Source organism: Scophthalmus maximus, chromosome 6 (assembly GCF_022379125.1).
Source record: "Scophthalmus maximus strain ysfricsl-2021 chromosome 6, ASM2237912v1, whole genome shotgun sequence".
NCBI lineage: Eukaryota > Metazoa > Chordata > Actinopteri > Pleuronectiformes > Scophthalmidae > Scophthalmus > Scophthalmus maximus.
Window position 1 is genome coordinate 12,433,671 of NC_061520.1, and position 14,510 is coordinate 12,448,180.

The following is a 14,510-nucleotide window of genomic DNA, read 5'->3' on the forward strand; positions in this document are numbered from 1 at the left end:
CAACAATGATAATGAATAATGTAGGATAAAAAGGGAATCGATGTACAACAGCCTGATTATCATGGCTCAACAATGTATCCACAGCTGTATATTAATACCAGACCACTGTTGTAAGTCTTCATCGATGAGTTAACACATTTTAAGGATGCTCTGAAATGTATTCAATCCAAATGTGCCTTGGTTATTTACAAAAACATGCATACTCCTCATTCAACCTCTGACCGTGACTCTTTTTGTTTGGTTTTTCCTTATTTTTACTGATCTGTGTTCGGTCTGTGATTTATAATGTTTGTACTTTGTTGCCAACGTAATAAAATATTGGCCAGGCATTGTGTGTACAATAAAGATTATATACATTTTTCAAAAAAGCACTTTCTGTGTCACGTCTTGTGTGTAGTTTGGAGAACAGTCAGACACGTAGGGGGGAATTCCTCCTTGTAACTGCTGATCACCTGTCACTGAACAGTCATGTGGTGTGCAAACTACTACAAAATGTTGTGAGGCGTGGTCAGTACAGCAATCGCATTACTTTGAAAGTTATGTACCCTTGTGTGTATGAGGCTTTAGATGCACAGTCACCACAGTTTCTTGGGGAAAGTGCAAGAAACGAAGATACTTTTAAACCTCATATTTATCATGTTATGACAAAAGTTAACTTTGTTGTTGGTGTTCTGTAACTCTCCTGGCATAATTTTACATCTAATTTTAGAAAGAGACTTGTTTCAGAACCTATTCTACCAATAGTCGATGGTGTTGACTTCATCCCCTCAATGACATATGAATATTTTAGACTCTGCAGAATTATTTTAGGATGTTCTTTTTTCACACATCATCGAGGGAGCCAATGTTGGTGACTCCCTCTATCATACCTTTTTATGGTGCACTTTGTATCTGAGGAAATTAATTTTAAAAAAGCTTTGGGCTCCTGATTGGAATAATTTGTTTTTAAATATCCAAACTCTGTCATCATTTGGCTTATTCAGAAATGTTTCTGTTTGCTCATCTTAAAACCAAATGACTGTGTTTTCAGTAATGCTATCACTGTTCCTTTATTCCTTATCTATTAGTAGATTGAGCATCTTTCTTTTCTTCTGTTTTGTTATTTAGTTAGTTTTGTCTGTTTTCTGGTTGTTTGTTGTCTTCTTTTTGAAACTATAGATTTTCTGACACTGATTTTAAAAATCCAGAGATCTTACTTCAGATTGGACATCTACTTGAAAGTATAGACTACATAAATGTTTCATTTATTATATGTGCCATGATCCGCAAGGATCGTGAACTATTAAGTTATAGTGGACTCTATTTTATTATTCCCCTTAGTTTCTTTATCCCTTGTTGTTGTTTATTTTGAAGTCCCTTTCCTTGTGTTGCGGCACTTCTTTCCTGTGTCTTGTTTCTGGTGTCTTTGCTTTTCCTGTGTCACCTGTGCCCCTGTGATCTGTGTCTCACCTGTGTTCAATCTGCCCCACCCACGTTGTGTCATTTTAGTCTCTGTGTTTCCGTTTGTCTAGTTGGTTTGTCTGTGATTTTCCCACGGTCTGTTCCAGTTATTTTCCCCCAGTCTGTACCTGTGATCTGATTCCTGTGGACCCCCCCCCCCCCCCCCCCCCCCCCCAGTCGGATAGTGTTTTTGGATTCCTGTTTGTTCCCTGTGTGGCTATTTTTCTGTTCCGTTCCTTTATTCCTTTTTCTACATCTGTGGACACCCTTGGTTGGATTTTGTTTTTTCGTTTTACTTTGGAAATGCGTAAGTTTGTTTTGTTTTCTATTTATTAAATCATTACTTTCAATTGCCATCTGCATTTGGGTCCTGCTTCCTGCATAAACGTGACAATATGCCTCTCTAAGGCACTTTACATTACCTTGTTTTTAATGTATTTTAAATGAAATTTTGATGTCTTCTTAATAACTTATTTGTAATCTATTACCTTGTACTTGGGTCTGAATGGTGCTATACAAACAAACTTGTCTTACCTTATTAGGTGTCAATCATTCAGTCCTTGTGTTTGAGAGAGCTGTGCTTTCAGAGTCTTCAATACCATGTCTAGACGGAAATTATCCACACTGAATATTCACATTCCTTTTGGTCATTTACATGCTGACAAATTACCTTTTTTTCGTACATCTAGAGGTCCCCCTTGTGGCTGAAACCACTCACCGTCTGTCAGTTATGGCCCCCTCAAAATATCTATGCCAGTACCACCGTACACTGTTGCCATTCACTTCTCTCTCAGCATAGGTATGGCAGACTCACTGTGCCGGCTGCGCTGTCTACCTGCACAAACCGGCTCGCAAACAGTCAAGGAGCGGGGCAAATGGGGAAGCAAAAAGGAGTTCATCCTTTCTGTGGCTGGAGCTCTTATTGGACTTGGAAACATTTGGAGATTTCCATATCTGTGTTACAAGAATGGTGGTGGTGAGTATTTCTTTTGATTATTACAAATTATTATATAAAAGTGCAGTATAGTGTCAGATCCTACATGCAAACTTTTTTTACAACTCATTCATTGAAGTCAATAGATTATTATTATTATTGAAAGTTGTTAACATATTCATTCTGTTATGTAAAAAGGCACAATTGTTATAATAATTGTCATATGTCATATTTATCTTTTTTTGCTGTAATAAATTTAAAAACAGGTGGTCTAGAAATAAAATCAAAATGGACAACACTAAGCCAGAAAAACTCTCTACCTTTTTGTTTTTGTCTCCCTTGGCTTCACATTTGATGACTTAGCATGTGACAGGTTATGAAATGCTATGAAAATATTGTACTGCCTGTGTTTGTACAAAAGTCAGAGCCACATTCTTAACTGAATTCCCTCAATATTCATTTACTTACAAAGCACCTCATTCCTCAAGTTGAATTGAAATCCTTTAAAACTTAAAAAGTGATTAGTAGTTTTCACACAAGTACTTTAAACAAGATGGTGAAGTGTGTGATTTAAACTCATCCACTCATCTGGTTACACTGAACCTGACAAGAAAAAGAAATGGCCATCAAATCACTTCATTCAAATTAAATGAGTGAGTAAAATGTCAGCAAAGAAAAACAATTAAAATTGTGGAGGTATCCTTTAACACCCTGCCAAGATGTTGAATTTCAAAACTGATAGTTTCAAGATCAACATGTAAACTTATGTGGGGGTTTTAAAACTTACATGAATTTTATTTATCTCAAGAATTATAATTATCCCAAAGCACTCCTGACTCCAAAGTACAAACTTAAGTGTGTTTGCTCAGTGGCACTATCAAGGGGAGGGGCACAGACACCCCTATACAATCGCTGCCCCCACCCCCAGTGGCCCCCTTGTTTTTGAATTTTCACACACTGACGTAACGTAGCTCCCTTCATCATACAGTCAGTTAAGGGATTGTAATCCAATACACTTTTTGTAAAATAAAACGATCTGGTGCCGATTCTGTCTGTGTTTACTGCCACTAGTTTGCACTTACTGAATAATGAAACATGGAAAATGAACAGATTTTTTTCGTGGCAGGACCAACGAATGGTAGGAAGGAGACTGCGGTCACTCCAGTTGATGAGGCCTTTGTGTCAACTGTGACTAAAGTTCTATTGCACAAGCTGTTGAAGCTGTTCTACACAATCCCGGTATCAGCAGCCAGTGTTGAGAGGTCGTTCTTGTCCTTCCGACGTTGAAAATCATATCTGCGTCCAACGGTGATCCAAAACAGACTTTACAGTAAAATGTGTGCCCACATACACAGCGATTGTATAACAACATTCAGTAGATGTTTTGGGGCCAGTGCCCCGGGGCCTCGGACTGCTAGGGGGCCTCCTTTCTCACGTTTAAAGAAAGGCAACACAGATTGAAATTAAATCATTAAATCATGCTTTACTTACACTTACAGGTGCATTCTTCGTTCCTTACATCCTGTTCCTCGTGACCTGTGGTATTCCCCTGTTTATCCTGGAGACAGCACTGGGCCAGTACACCAGTCGGGGGGGGATCATGTGCTGGAGGAAGGTCTGTCCCTTGTTTGAAGGTAAGTTGCTGTCCACCTGCCAGGACTGTGATATACTAAGCAGAGTAAATCAAAGTAAGGAAGAAATATAGCGGGAGGCGTGATGTCAACACTTTCTAACATTTTATTTTGATCCAGGCATTGGCTATGCCAGCCAAATTATCATTTTCTATGGATCTATCAGCTACATTGTGATCTTAGCCTGGGCTTTTCTCTACTTGTTCTCCTCCTTCTCTGGAGAGCTGCCATGGGCCACCTGTAATAACACATGGAACACAGGTAAGTTACTGTAATAATTGATCCTAAGGTTTCTACTCTTTCATATCATACTAATAAACAAAATGTGGCAACACATAACGTCAATCCTTCTATTTTTGAATTTGTAGTCGTACGCAGATTTAAGTGACATGAAGTTAAATGGAGATGTAATAGTATTAAATGTGTTGGAGACATTATGAATTTATTGCTGAATTTAAATTTTAAATGTCCTTATATTGGCTTATGGCTACATTACAGTGTGTTATAAACCATGCATTTACTATTTATATACTGGTTAAAGTAAAGTGTTATTGAACAGGCGATCATATTATTGTATTTTTAATACAATGCCTGGTTTATGATGAACTGGTTAATGTTTAAATTTATGTGTTTGAACATGCATTTTCAGTTTTAACTGTATATAACTTTGATATATTCCAGATTCTTGTGTGGTATTAAACAACTATAATGCCACTGCTAACTGGACTTCACTGATGAATGCATCATCATCTGTTATCGAGTTTTGGCAGTAAGTGTTTATCTACAGTATATGAGACTACATTTAATAAAAGTTGATTATCAGTGGATAACACAAGACAAATAAAAGAGTGCAATATGAAAAGTGCTCTCATGAAGGATGAATGTTCACAATCCCAAATTAAGACACAACACAATCTCCATCTGGAAACTGCAGCTTGTGTTAGATCTGTCCGGGGTCTGTGATGAAGTCCTATTTTCTGTCTAACATTGTGAAAAAGACTGTTGGCAGAATATCAAGGCAACAGGAGGAGGATTTTAGATGTTGTATAATGTCCTCCAAGTTTTTATGGTTGATCGGATAAAACTGTGTCATGATATCTAAATTGATTTTAGGTGGACACACTGACACATGTCCTGCATCTGATGTGGAGGCACTGACTGCTTGCCTTCTTTACTTTACTTGGACAGTGAACATGGTGGCCAATTCATTGCAGGCCCTGGTGGAAAGAAGTTCAGGGGCTACTGACACAGGAGGGTTTGTCAGCCTTTCGACAGTAGTCAACAAGGAACGTGCATTATTATTGGCAATGATGTCAGAGAAGAAGGACTGCCTTGCATTTCTCAGTTCCAAATTGTAGATGCGTAGTCTTTCTTTGCAGATGTCATAGCAGAACTGGAACTTTTTTTTGGTGCCCATAATGGTTCAGGCAGTTAAGTCAGTCATTGATGCCCTGACGCCAGTTTGTTAACCGACTGACAGCCAAAAAGAGTCTCTCAACAGTACAGCTTGTTATGGGCAAGGTGACGAGGGCACATGTCGCCATGTGCCTCTGCTTCAGCTGCAGTGACTGAAGTGTGAGGCAGGTTCTGAGAGCAGTCCTGTCAACTCCCTCTATCTGTGAATATCGGCAGCTCAAGCAGCAAACTGCATTAGAACTGTACAAAGGTAGAGGTGCTGCAGCTACGCGTCAGGTTGATATACACAAAAATTACTCTGATCCTTCCAGACGACGGGTGTTGAATATATCCACCGGCATCGAGGCATTGGGAAACATACGGTGGGAACTTTCTCTGTGCCTCCTTCTGGCCTGGATCATCTGCTACTTCTGTGTCTGGAAAGGAGTGAAATCCACAGGAAAGGTACCACAGCATAGACACATCATAACTCAGAACTCATGGACTGTCAAATCATTTCTTTGTGCTTTCATTTTTAATTATTACCCTTGTGATGAGAGAACAAGCATTCTCAAGAGGCTGAATCTGAAATGTTAGTTACTTTATCCTCACCTTTAAAACAGAGTATGTAAAAGTATGCGGTGAGCTCTTGTACCAGTGCATTTGTTGATCATAAGATGATAATGCATCTCCTCCAACACTTGTCACCTGTTTCAGCAGCAGGTTTTATATGTTGAAACATTTAGTAGCCTTTTACAATTTTGACCAGAGACATGTATTTGGGGCAAACCTAATTGAATATATGAATTATAGAGTATACAAATGTGTTTTGATTTTGATATGGCTGATGAGAAATGAAAGCTAAATTTGATATTGCCCTGTTCCTTTGATTATTTCTTTTTCTATTTCTAACTGAGGACATTTTTGGCACATCATCTGTCTACAGACGGGGGTTGAGGTGGTTCTCATTTAGGTTTTCTGCCATATTGAGTTATGTCTAAATCCGGTTTTGATTTGTCTTGTCATTGATAGAGGGAACAGAGTGTAAACTAGGTTACACAAGAAAAAAAAATACATGACGGACCAAATTTACAGTGATACAATGGTTGTAGGACCTCCTACTACTTATAAATCTACATGGGATATGTATAAATGAAAAATTAGCATTTTGTCTACAGTTTTTTCCCCCATTGCTAACAACATAACAGCATTGGTCCACAACGAAGGCACTTTTTTAAAACCCATCAAAAATCACATTGTGTTCATTTATCATTTTTTATGCTAATTTCAACCCTGGCTAAACCTACATCTCCAGGGGTGCCAGTTTTACCGACTACAATCCAGTATAAGTGTACAATGGGTAAGGTAGATATTCCCTAGGGTAAATAATAAAAATGCTTTCAAGGCTGTTGAAAAAAAGACAACACAATACTAGCAACATTTTTGGGTTGTGAAATAATGCATTGGTGTACTGGAAAAACACCACATATGACTTTGCAGCGTGACACCCAACCGCCCAATCAAATGTGTGGTATTCTCTAATTTGTAACAACGGATCTTTCTGCTCAAATGTAGGCTAGCTACTTCACAGCAACATTTCCCTTCATCATGTTAGCAGTGCTGTTTCTCAGAGGACTGACGCTTCCTGGAGCCCTCCATGGCATCAAGTACTACCTGTACCCAAATCCCGCTCGGCTCGCTGACCCACAGGTATCATTCGGCTGGAACAGTTTGATTTGCTCTAGACTTATCTGTAACTAATGATGACAATGGCAACTTCCTTCCACCGGTTCATAGGTGTGGATGGATGCCGGAACACAAATATTTTATTCCTATGCAATATGTTTGGGATGTCTGACAACGCTTGGGAGCTACAACAAATACAACAACAACTGCTACAGGTGAGTACTTCATATGCTCATTAGCATCCAAATGGTTTTGATGTCAATGTAGTAGTAGGATTACATCACCCCGTGGTTATATGAATGACTGCTATACTCGGGTATCAGTTAATCTTTGTATAAGATCAAAAAAGTGGCTCATGTAAGATTAAGATTTTATGTCAACCATTGTAATTTGTTAATTTGTTATTATTATTATTCAAGTTGGCTTTGAGTCATATATATTTCTGTCTGCATTTCAAGGTGACGGTCAGAGTCATCTTTCAGACATACCAATTATCACTCGTTGTAACCAACACAGAAATAATGACACACTGCATTGTTTCTGATCTGCAGAGACTCCTTCTATCTGTGCTTGTTTAACAGTGGGACCAGCTTCATATCTGGCTTTGCCATCTTCTCAGTTCTGGGCTACATGTCACAAAAACAGGGTGTCGATATTTCTGCAGTTGCTGAGTCAGGTTCGAAATGTTTCCCCCTATAGACGTTTATCATATAATACAAATCTAAAACAACTGGACTGCTCTCATGATTAGTAGATATTTTATATTATATATATATTTATATATATATATATTTATATTTTCACATTTGATCAGTTTTATCTGTTATAATTATTTTTCAAATTAACATTGAGCTTGTTATTTATATATATAAATTGCTCAGTGATGTTTTCTCTTTGCAGGCCCTGGCCTTGTCTTTATTGTATACCCACAAGCTGTGACCCTTCTGCCATGGCCTCAGTTCTGGTCTGCGTGCTTCTTCACCATGATTATCTTATTAGGAATAGACAGTCAGGTCAGCTACAGCCTTCCTTATGTCTCACAAAATTTGTTCTGTTATGTTATATTTCTTTTCCACTAACTTGCCTTTCCTTCACTCTACAGTTTGTTGGGCTGGAAAGCATCATGACCTCTTTAACGGATATCTACCCTTCCCAGATCCAAAGAGGATGCCGCAGAGAGCTTCTACTGATGCTCATCTGTGCTTTTAGCTATGTGTTTGGTCTTTTAATGGTGTCAGAGGTGAGCTGTAAGAAGTGCATTCATTCTATAAGAATTCAATCGGGAGCTACTGAATTTGCTGTTTGATCAATTATTACCCAATACAAAGCATGTTAGCTTAAAAAGAAAATGCAATGGATGTCCGGATCAAAGTGTTGCCCTTTTTGATTCCAGGCAGGTGTATACATTCTGCAGATCTTTGATCACTATGTGTGCAGTGGTCCCGCTATTCTTCTGATGGCAATCTTCCAGTCCGTGATCATTGGATGGATTTATGGTAAAATGCATCTTAAAATAGTACAATTGGCTTTGGTGTACACTATATTACATTGACACAAATTGTTCAACCTTGTAACCAGCTGTGACCCAAGTTAATACTACATAGTTGTTCTCAAGGATTTAAAAACAAAGTGATCTTGTACTAAGAAGTGGATTGATAGATACTGTTGACATTGAAGCTGTTATTCCACAGAGCAGCCACTACTGATATACTACTGATATAAAAAACAATAATAATTGCGTTGTGGGAGCTCGGAAAGATCACACACAACAAATAATAACACACTGGAATCTATTGAAAAACATTTTGTTTTGTCTTTGTTCAAATTAATTGGTATAAAAATCCAAGATACAGCAATTTATTGTATGCTAACTGCAATTTTTATTTAATTCAACTGTAACAAAATTTAGAGTTTAATTAACCTCTAGCTGTCATCATGTACATGGCCGCTAGAGGTCCTGAGACCTGGCAAGTCCATCAAATTGGTGTATTTCAATTGATTTGCCTATATTCTGTAAAGTAATGGTGCTGATTCTCTGCTATTTAACCAAAACCTTTACCTTAACAAGCTCATCAACCATGCGTATGCGTTGGTTCATCCAATAAAACCCCACAATGCTCTGAGACGAAAAGGTATTTGTGGCGTACTTCCTGTAACTGGTAGAGCTGCTAATTTAGGAAATGGTCGATTTGGTCGTATTAGAGCACATGGAACACATACAACATGGTCGGTCGCATGAGTTGGAGGACTTGTTGGAAATTTTACCAGATGTGGAAAAACTACACAGATCTGCCAAGTAAATCAAACTATCAATACCACAATGTATACTCTGTACCAAGTAAATGTCCTTTAAATATAATTATATACTTAAAAGCAGTTGCATCAAAACATATTGCAACTTAAATGACAACTTCTCATTATCATGCAGAATGGCCCGTGTTAAAGTAACGTATGTTAGCCTACTGGATGGTAATTATGGATGCAGTAATCTGTATGGACATAGAGATGTAATGTGTTTGTCCTGTAGGAGCAGAACGCTTCTGCAACAACATTGAGGACATGATTGGGTACAAACCTCTGTCACTGATCAAGTACTGCTGGCTGTATGTGACCCCTCTTGTTTGCAGTGTAAGTGCATTTATCAGTCCACAGTACATGGCATTTATTTATCTTTTGATCCCACAGTTTTAATATATTTGACACCCCCCTCCCCCCCTTTATAGGGCACACTTGTATTTTTACTCCTAAAATACACCCCCATGAGGTTCAACAAGTCATATGTGTATCCTTGGTGGGCCTACTGCATCGGCTGGTTTCTGGCCTCATCATCTATTATAATGATTCCCGTCACCATGATCTGGAAACTGGCCAAAGGAAAAGGGACTCTCTGGCAGGTCAGTGGAGTTGTTAGTGAGTGACGTGATCATTTAAACTTTTTAAAAAGGTTTTGAATTTACAAACTTTACTGGACTTTCCCCAGCGTCTCAAGACAAGCTCCCTGCCTGCAGAAGACCCTCCAGTGATGGCAAAGGAAATGTCAAGCATCAGTGCTACACTGCACGTTTGCAGGGGTGGAAAAAACGACAATATTCAATGAAATGCCTTCCTTTAAAAATAACCAATTTTTATTTTTATTTTTCGAAATATGTTGGGCATATGATTTTATTTGGGTCTTTCTAATATTTGTTCTAAGTTTGGATTACTTTAGATAATTTGCCTTATTGAGACAACCTGTTTGATAGTATTTCCCTTTGGTAATAATTTGTTTAGCTCTACTGTTTCCTGGTTTGGCATATTTACTCTTGGTTAACTAGTATTTCTTTATTGTTTCTGTTTTGTAATATGGATGGGCACCTGGGATTAGGCAGGTATAGGACTGGGTGCATGGTGGTCCTACGACTTGGTTTTTACAAGAGCAGGAGATGCAGCAAGAAACATGATCCCTTCTTGCTTCTCTATGATTTCTTGCTTTAGACACTAATATATGAACTGGATAAAATCACAGTGCATTACATTCATTAATTTTGCTTATGCTTTTGTCCAAAGCGACTTACAATCATCAAGGCAGGTAGCATTGAGGTCTTTGGCTAAGGGCCCACACTGGGATGACGTGGAATAAAACCCCAACCTTCTAGTATTAGTAACGTATTTATTCACTGGTCATACTGAATACGAGAACGCAATAATACACCTATATAGTTTGGCTAATATAGTCATGCCTATGTAGTTTGCTATCTCATATCTAGTTAGCTTATGTAGTTTAATTTTTGCATATCTATATATATTCTTCAGCATTCACCATGTATGGAGCCTTTCTCTAATCTGTCCCCTAGTCACACTGCACATGGAGGCCTAAGCATGAAGAACAAGTCACATTCTTATTAACTGGGGAGTATCATCGTCTCCCACAGTGTGAATGACCAGGTGGTAACAGTTAAAAGTTCTTGTACTGTCATGTACTGTAGCCGAGCTCTGTCCCCAGGGTAGGCTGAGTCATGGAAATATGCAGGCAAATACTCGTGATACATTGTCTGAGAATTGGATGGCGTTGGTATTGTATTAATTTGCCTGTGGATCAGTTGCTTTTTGATTTTATGTTGTTTGTTTGTATACTAATATCCACTTCAGTATTTGTTTCAAGGTGAGATGATCTGAATACAGTACAGAATATCAAATGTTCATAGAAAGTTTTTTATACTTTTGTAATCATTTAAGTTGAGATTGTTACCGATACTGAATACATAATATACCATCTAGAATTGCAACCTACTTTCTACAATGCACATCTCAAATGCCTCAAAATGTATGGGACTACAATGTTTTTGTATAGTAGCCAAAAAAATATATTTTTATATTATTGCCACCAATGGGCAGGGCATTATCAGATGTTTTAGGACAGCCTGCTGAAACAGAGCCACTATCATTCATTTGATTCCATCAGTGAAAAGCTGATTGATGACATTGATTATTATGACTTCTGAGACACAAGTTGCTTTTCTTACTGAACTCAACCTAAAACCAACTAACAACTGTCACACTGGTGCAGTTGTTTTTTTAAATAGCTTATGGGTCAAACTCTAGTGCATTATCTTCATGACTGGCATAGACTGATTCAGATAAATAAAAATATATTTTACTTGTGGAATATTTCATATTTTATATAAAGTGTATATGTAATCTAATTGACATTTTTTCCAATTTGCTGCTTGAATTTTTTATATAAAGTTTACTATATAGGCTTGGAATTTGAACAAAAATATTTTCTTTGGCGAAATGGGGCGTCAGTTTACTATGTTTGCATGTGAGCAAGGGAGTGAACCGATGTGTCAATAAATGATTATCAAGCATTGACCAGTCTGGGAGTCTTTGGAAAAAATGAATTTGAAATTTTGTACATCACAACTTTTTCTGACACTGTATTTGATCCTCACTTAAAATTCAACTCTACTTCCACTTTCAGTTATCATACTTTCAATCATGGATGTATTATAAGACCATTACGCAGGACAGAATTGCTCACCTCGCGTATACACGCAGGTTTCCGGGTTACGTTACATCCAGGTCTCGAGGCCATTGAATATGCTCAGTAGTGTTACTCCCATCAAGCACGATCTTTAAAATAGTATATAGAATAGAAAATGTAACCCAGAGCAAACAACCAACGAATCTTTCTTACGCTCGTCAACACAAGGGATTTTCAGAGATAGTGTTATATACAATAGACAAACGAATCCAGGTGACATTGGTCAATATTTTAGTTTCTCAGAGATTAAAGTGGACCAACCACCTAATCAGTGCGTTGTTTACATTGACAATTTCCATCAGTGAGCTGTCATTCTCAAGAAAAAAATGTCAATTCTTTATATACAAATCAGACATTTATTTATTTTTTAAACAATGTAGTAAAAGAAAAAAAATCACATTTATTCAGTTGGGCACACTCGCTCTGACAATTTTTATATCATCCATTGGACGATCTTGACTGTTTGTCTCCACCATCCCGATGCGGCTCAGCACTCCCATCCCCTGGTATACTCTTCCAAATATAGTGTGCTTTCCATCCAACCACTGGGTGGGTCCAAGAGTGAGGAAGAACTGGCTTCCATTGGTGTCCGGTCCTGCATTGGCCATCGCAAGAATACCGGCGCCTAGCAGGCACACAAATGGTGAGAAAATGTACATTCTATGACTCACTATCACTATATTTTATCAGGAACACACTGTATGTCAAGAAATGTTAGGGGCAAAATAAAATATAGACTTGAAAGAGCCTTTATTTAAACTATATTATTCTTCACATCTGCCACCTTCTGTTCAACTGTGATTACCTGTGAATTTCAGTTCTGCGCTCAGTTCATCTTCAAACTGTTTACCAAATATAGAGGCACCACCGCGACCTGCAAGGAAAACAAAGATCACAAAGGAAAAGTGAACAAGACACTAACTTAATAGATGAATGTGCAGATTAATTGTCTCTTGCCACGTGTTAAGCACATTTACAGAAAAAAAGTTCAAAAAAAAATTGGTCGGTGCGAACAGCACAGGACCAACAGTTAATACTGGGTTTTGTTTCAGGATTCACAGAAATATACCCAATATGAAACACCATCCCCCTACACACAATACAGCATATACTAGACCAGGAAGTCCACACCAACACACTGAGGCTTGTTTTTGAGAGTGATGTCAGTCTCTTGGCACAATATGTGGCAAGAAGTATAATGAAAAACTAAATCTTACGCCAATATTAGATTGTTGACTTTCCCTTTCCAAAACCACAGGCATTTATCTACTCCTCAGGCAGAGCAAGTGAGCAGTATTACTGGAACTATTTAATTTCTGAAACTGTAAAAATGTCTTGTAAGAACTTTTTACTTTGGCGCTAATTCTAAGAAAATAGACAAACATTCTAGTTTCACTGATCATTTAATCGGAAACTTTATTCTCAATAATTGCTGAATTGCATGCTGCCTACGGACACAAGTTCAAACGACTTAAACTAACGATAAACTTAAAGTAATACAAAGGATTTGTACCAATTTAACACTAATCAATAATATAACCATGATTTAAAAAAACAAACATTTCCAGGACACTTCCTAGACAAACTAACTAACTTAAGTACAGTGGTGTCCACATTTGTGTGTGTGTGTGTGTGTGTGTGTGTGTGTGTGTGTGTGTGTGTGTGTGTGTGTGTGTGTGTGTGTGTGTGTGGATCCCACCTGTGCCTGTGGGATCTCCACCCTGCACCATGAAGTCTTTGATGATTCTGTGAAACTTCGTGTTGTTGTAGTAGCCTCTTCGGGCCAGCTCTGCGAAGTTTTTGCAGGTCTTTGGTGCATGTTTCCAGTACAGCTCCACCACCACCGTCCCCATCCTGCAACACACAACCGGGGTTAGTTGCTGCGTTCCAGTTTACCCTCGGAACTCAGATCCCCAAAACAACAACGAGGCGCAGCATCATTTGCAGGTTTTATTATAGCAGCAATCAGAAGCTCTCTTGCTCGGTTCAAATGATCTAAAGCCCGGAAAGAAATATCAGCGAAATAAACCTACCGAGCTAACACCGCCAAACAGCTAAATGACTGAAAGAGCTAGCTGAGTTAGCATTCACTGCTTTCATTAAACACTCACGTCGACTCCAGGGCCACTGTGGGCGGCTGCCATGTGTCCGGGGGTATTCCTGACATGGTCACTCCAAACAGCAACCTTCAGTTGTTAAATGTGTTTGAATAAAAAAAGTGGTTAAAAACGATGTATCAGCGTGGCACACCTATTCAGTACAAAACCATGAGAGTTTTTTCTTCTGTGGTTGCCGCTCATTTCCCCTGCAGGTTGCAGGAAGCCAGGGACATGAGGTCGCCCCCTGCTGGACACAACCACACGCGTGCATCTGTGAATCTTTACCTCATGCTATTTTTTCA

At 38.4% G+C, this 14,510-nt stretch overlaps 2 protein-coding genes across 4 annotated transcripts; one reads left to right on the plus strand and one right to left on the minus strand.

Annotated features, from left to right (window-relative positions):
- The first annotated feature begins 1,616 nt into the window (after positions 1-1,616).
- LOC118310076 (sodium- and chloride-dependent GABA transporter 2-like) lies at positions 1,617-11,937 on the plus strand. Of its 3 annotated transcripts, none has more exons than XM_035632867.2 (15): positions 1,617-1,747; positions 2,235-2,416; positions 3,874-4,008; positions 4,126-4,266; positions 4,687-4,774; positions 5,733-5,865; positions 6,976-7,110; positions 7,198-7,301; positions 7,638-7,762; positions 7,987-8,099; positions 8,189-8,326; positions 8,480-8,582; positions 9,614-9,714; positions 9,810-9,980; positions 10,067-11,937. In XM_035632867.2, the coding sequence occupies exons 2-15, from the start codon at positions 2,242-2,244 to the stop codon at positions 10,181-10,183; spliced, it is 1,779 nt and encodes a 592-aa protein (XP_035488760.1). In that variant the 5' UTR covers positions 1,617-1,747; positions 2,235-2,241; the 3' UTR covers positions 10,184-11,937. The 3 variants fall into 3 exon arrangements, with proteins under 3 accessions (XP_035488760.1, XP_035488759.1, XP_035488761.1); XM_035632866.2 differs by having other exon boundaries at positions 1,623-1,747; positions 2,240-2,416; XM_035632868.2 differs by having other exon boundaries at positions 1,623-1,747; positions 2,240-2,416; positions 7,668-7,762.
- A 508-nt stretch (positions 11,938-12,445) lies between these two features.
- Positions 12,446-14,416, minus strand: ppil1 (peptidylprolyl isomerase (cyclophilin)-like 1). The gene is made up of 4 exons (XM_035632877.2): positions 14,221-14,416; positions 13,809-13,963; positions 12,915-12,983; positions 12,446-12,734 (listed from the first exon to the last, which is right to left on the minus strand). The coding sequence occupies exons 1-4, from the start codon at positions 14,274-14,276 to the stop codon at positions 12,514-12,516; spliced, it is 501 nt and encodes a 166-aa protein (XP_035488770.1). The 5' UTR covers positions 14,277-14,416; the 3' UTR covers positions 12,446-12,513.
- Positions 14,417-14,510: the final 94 nt, after the last annotated feature.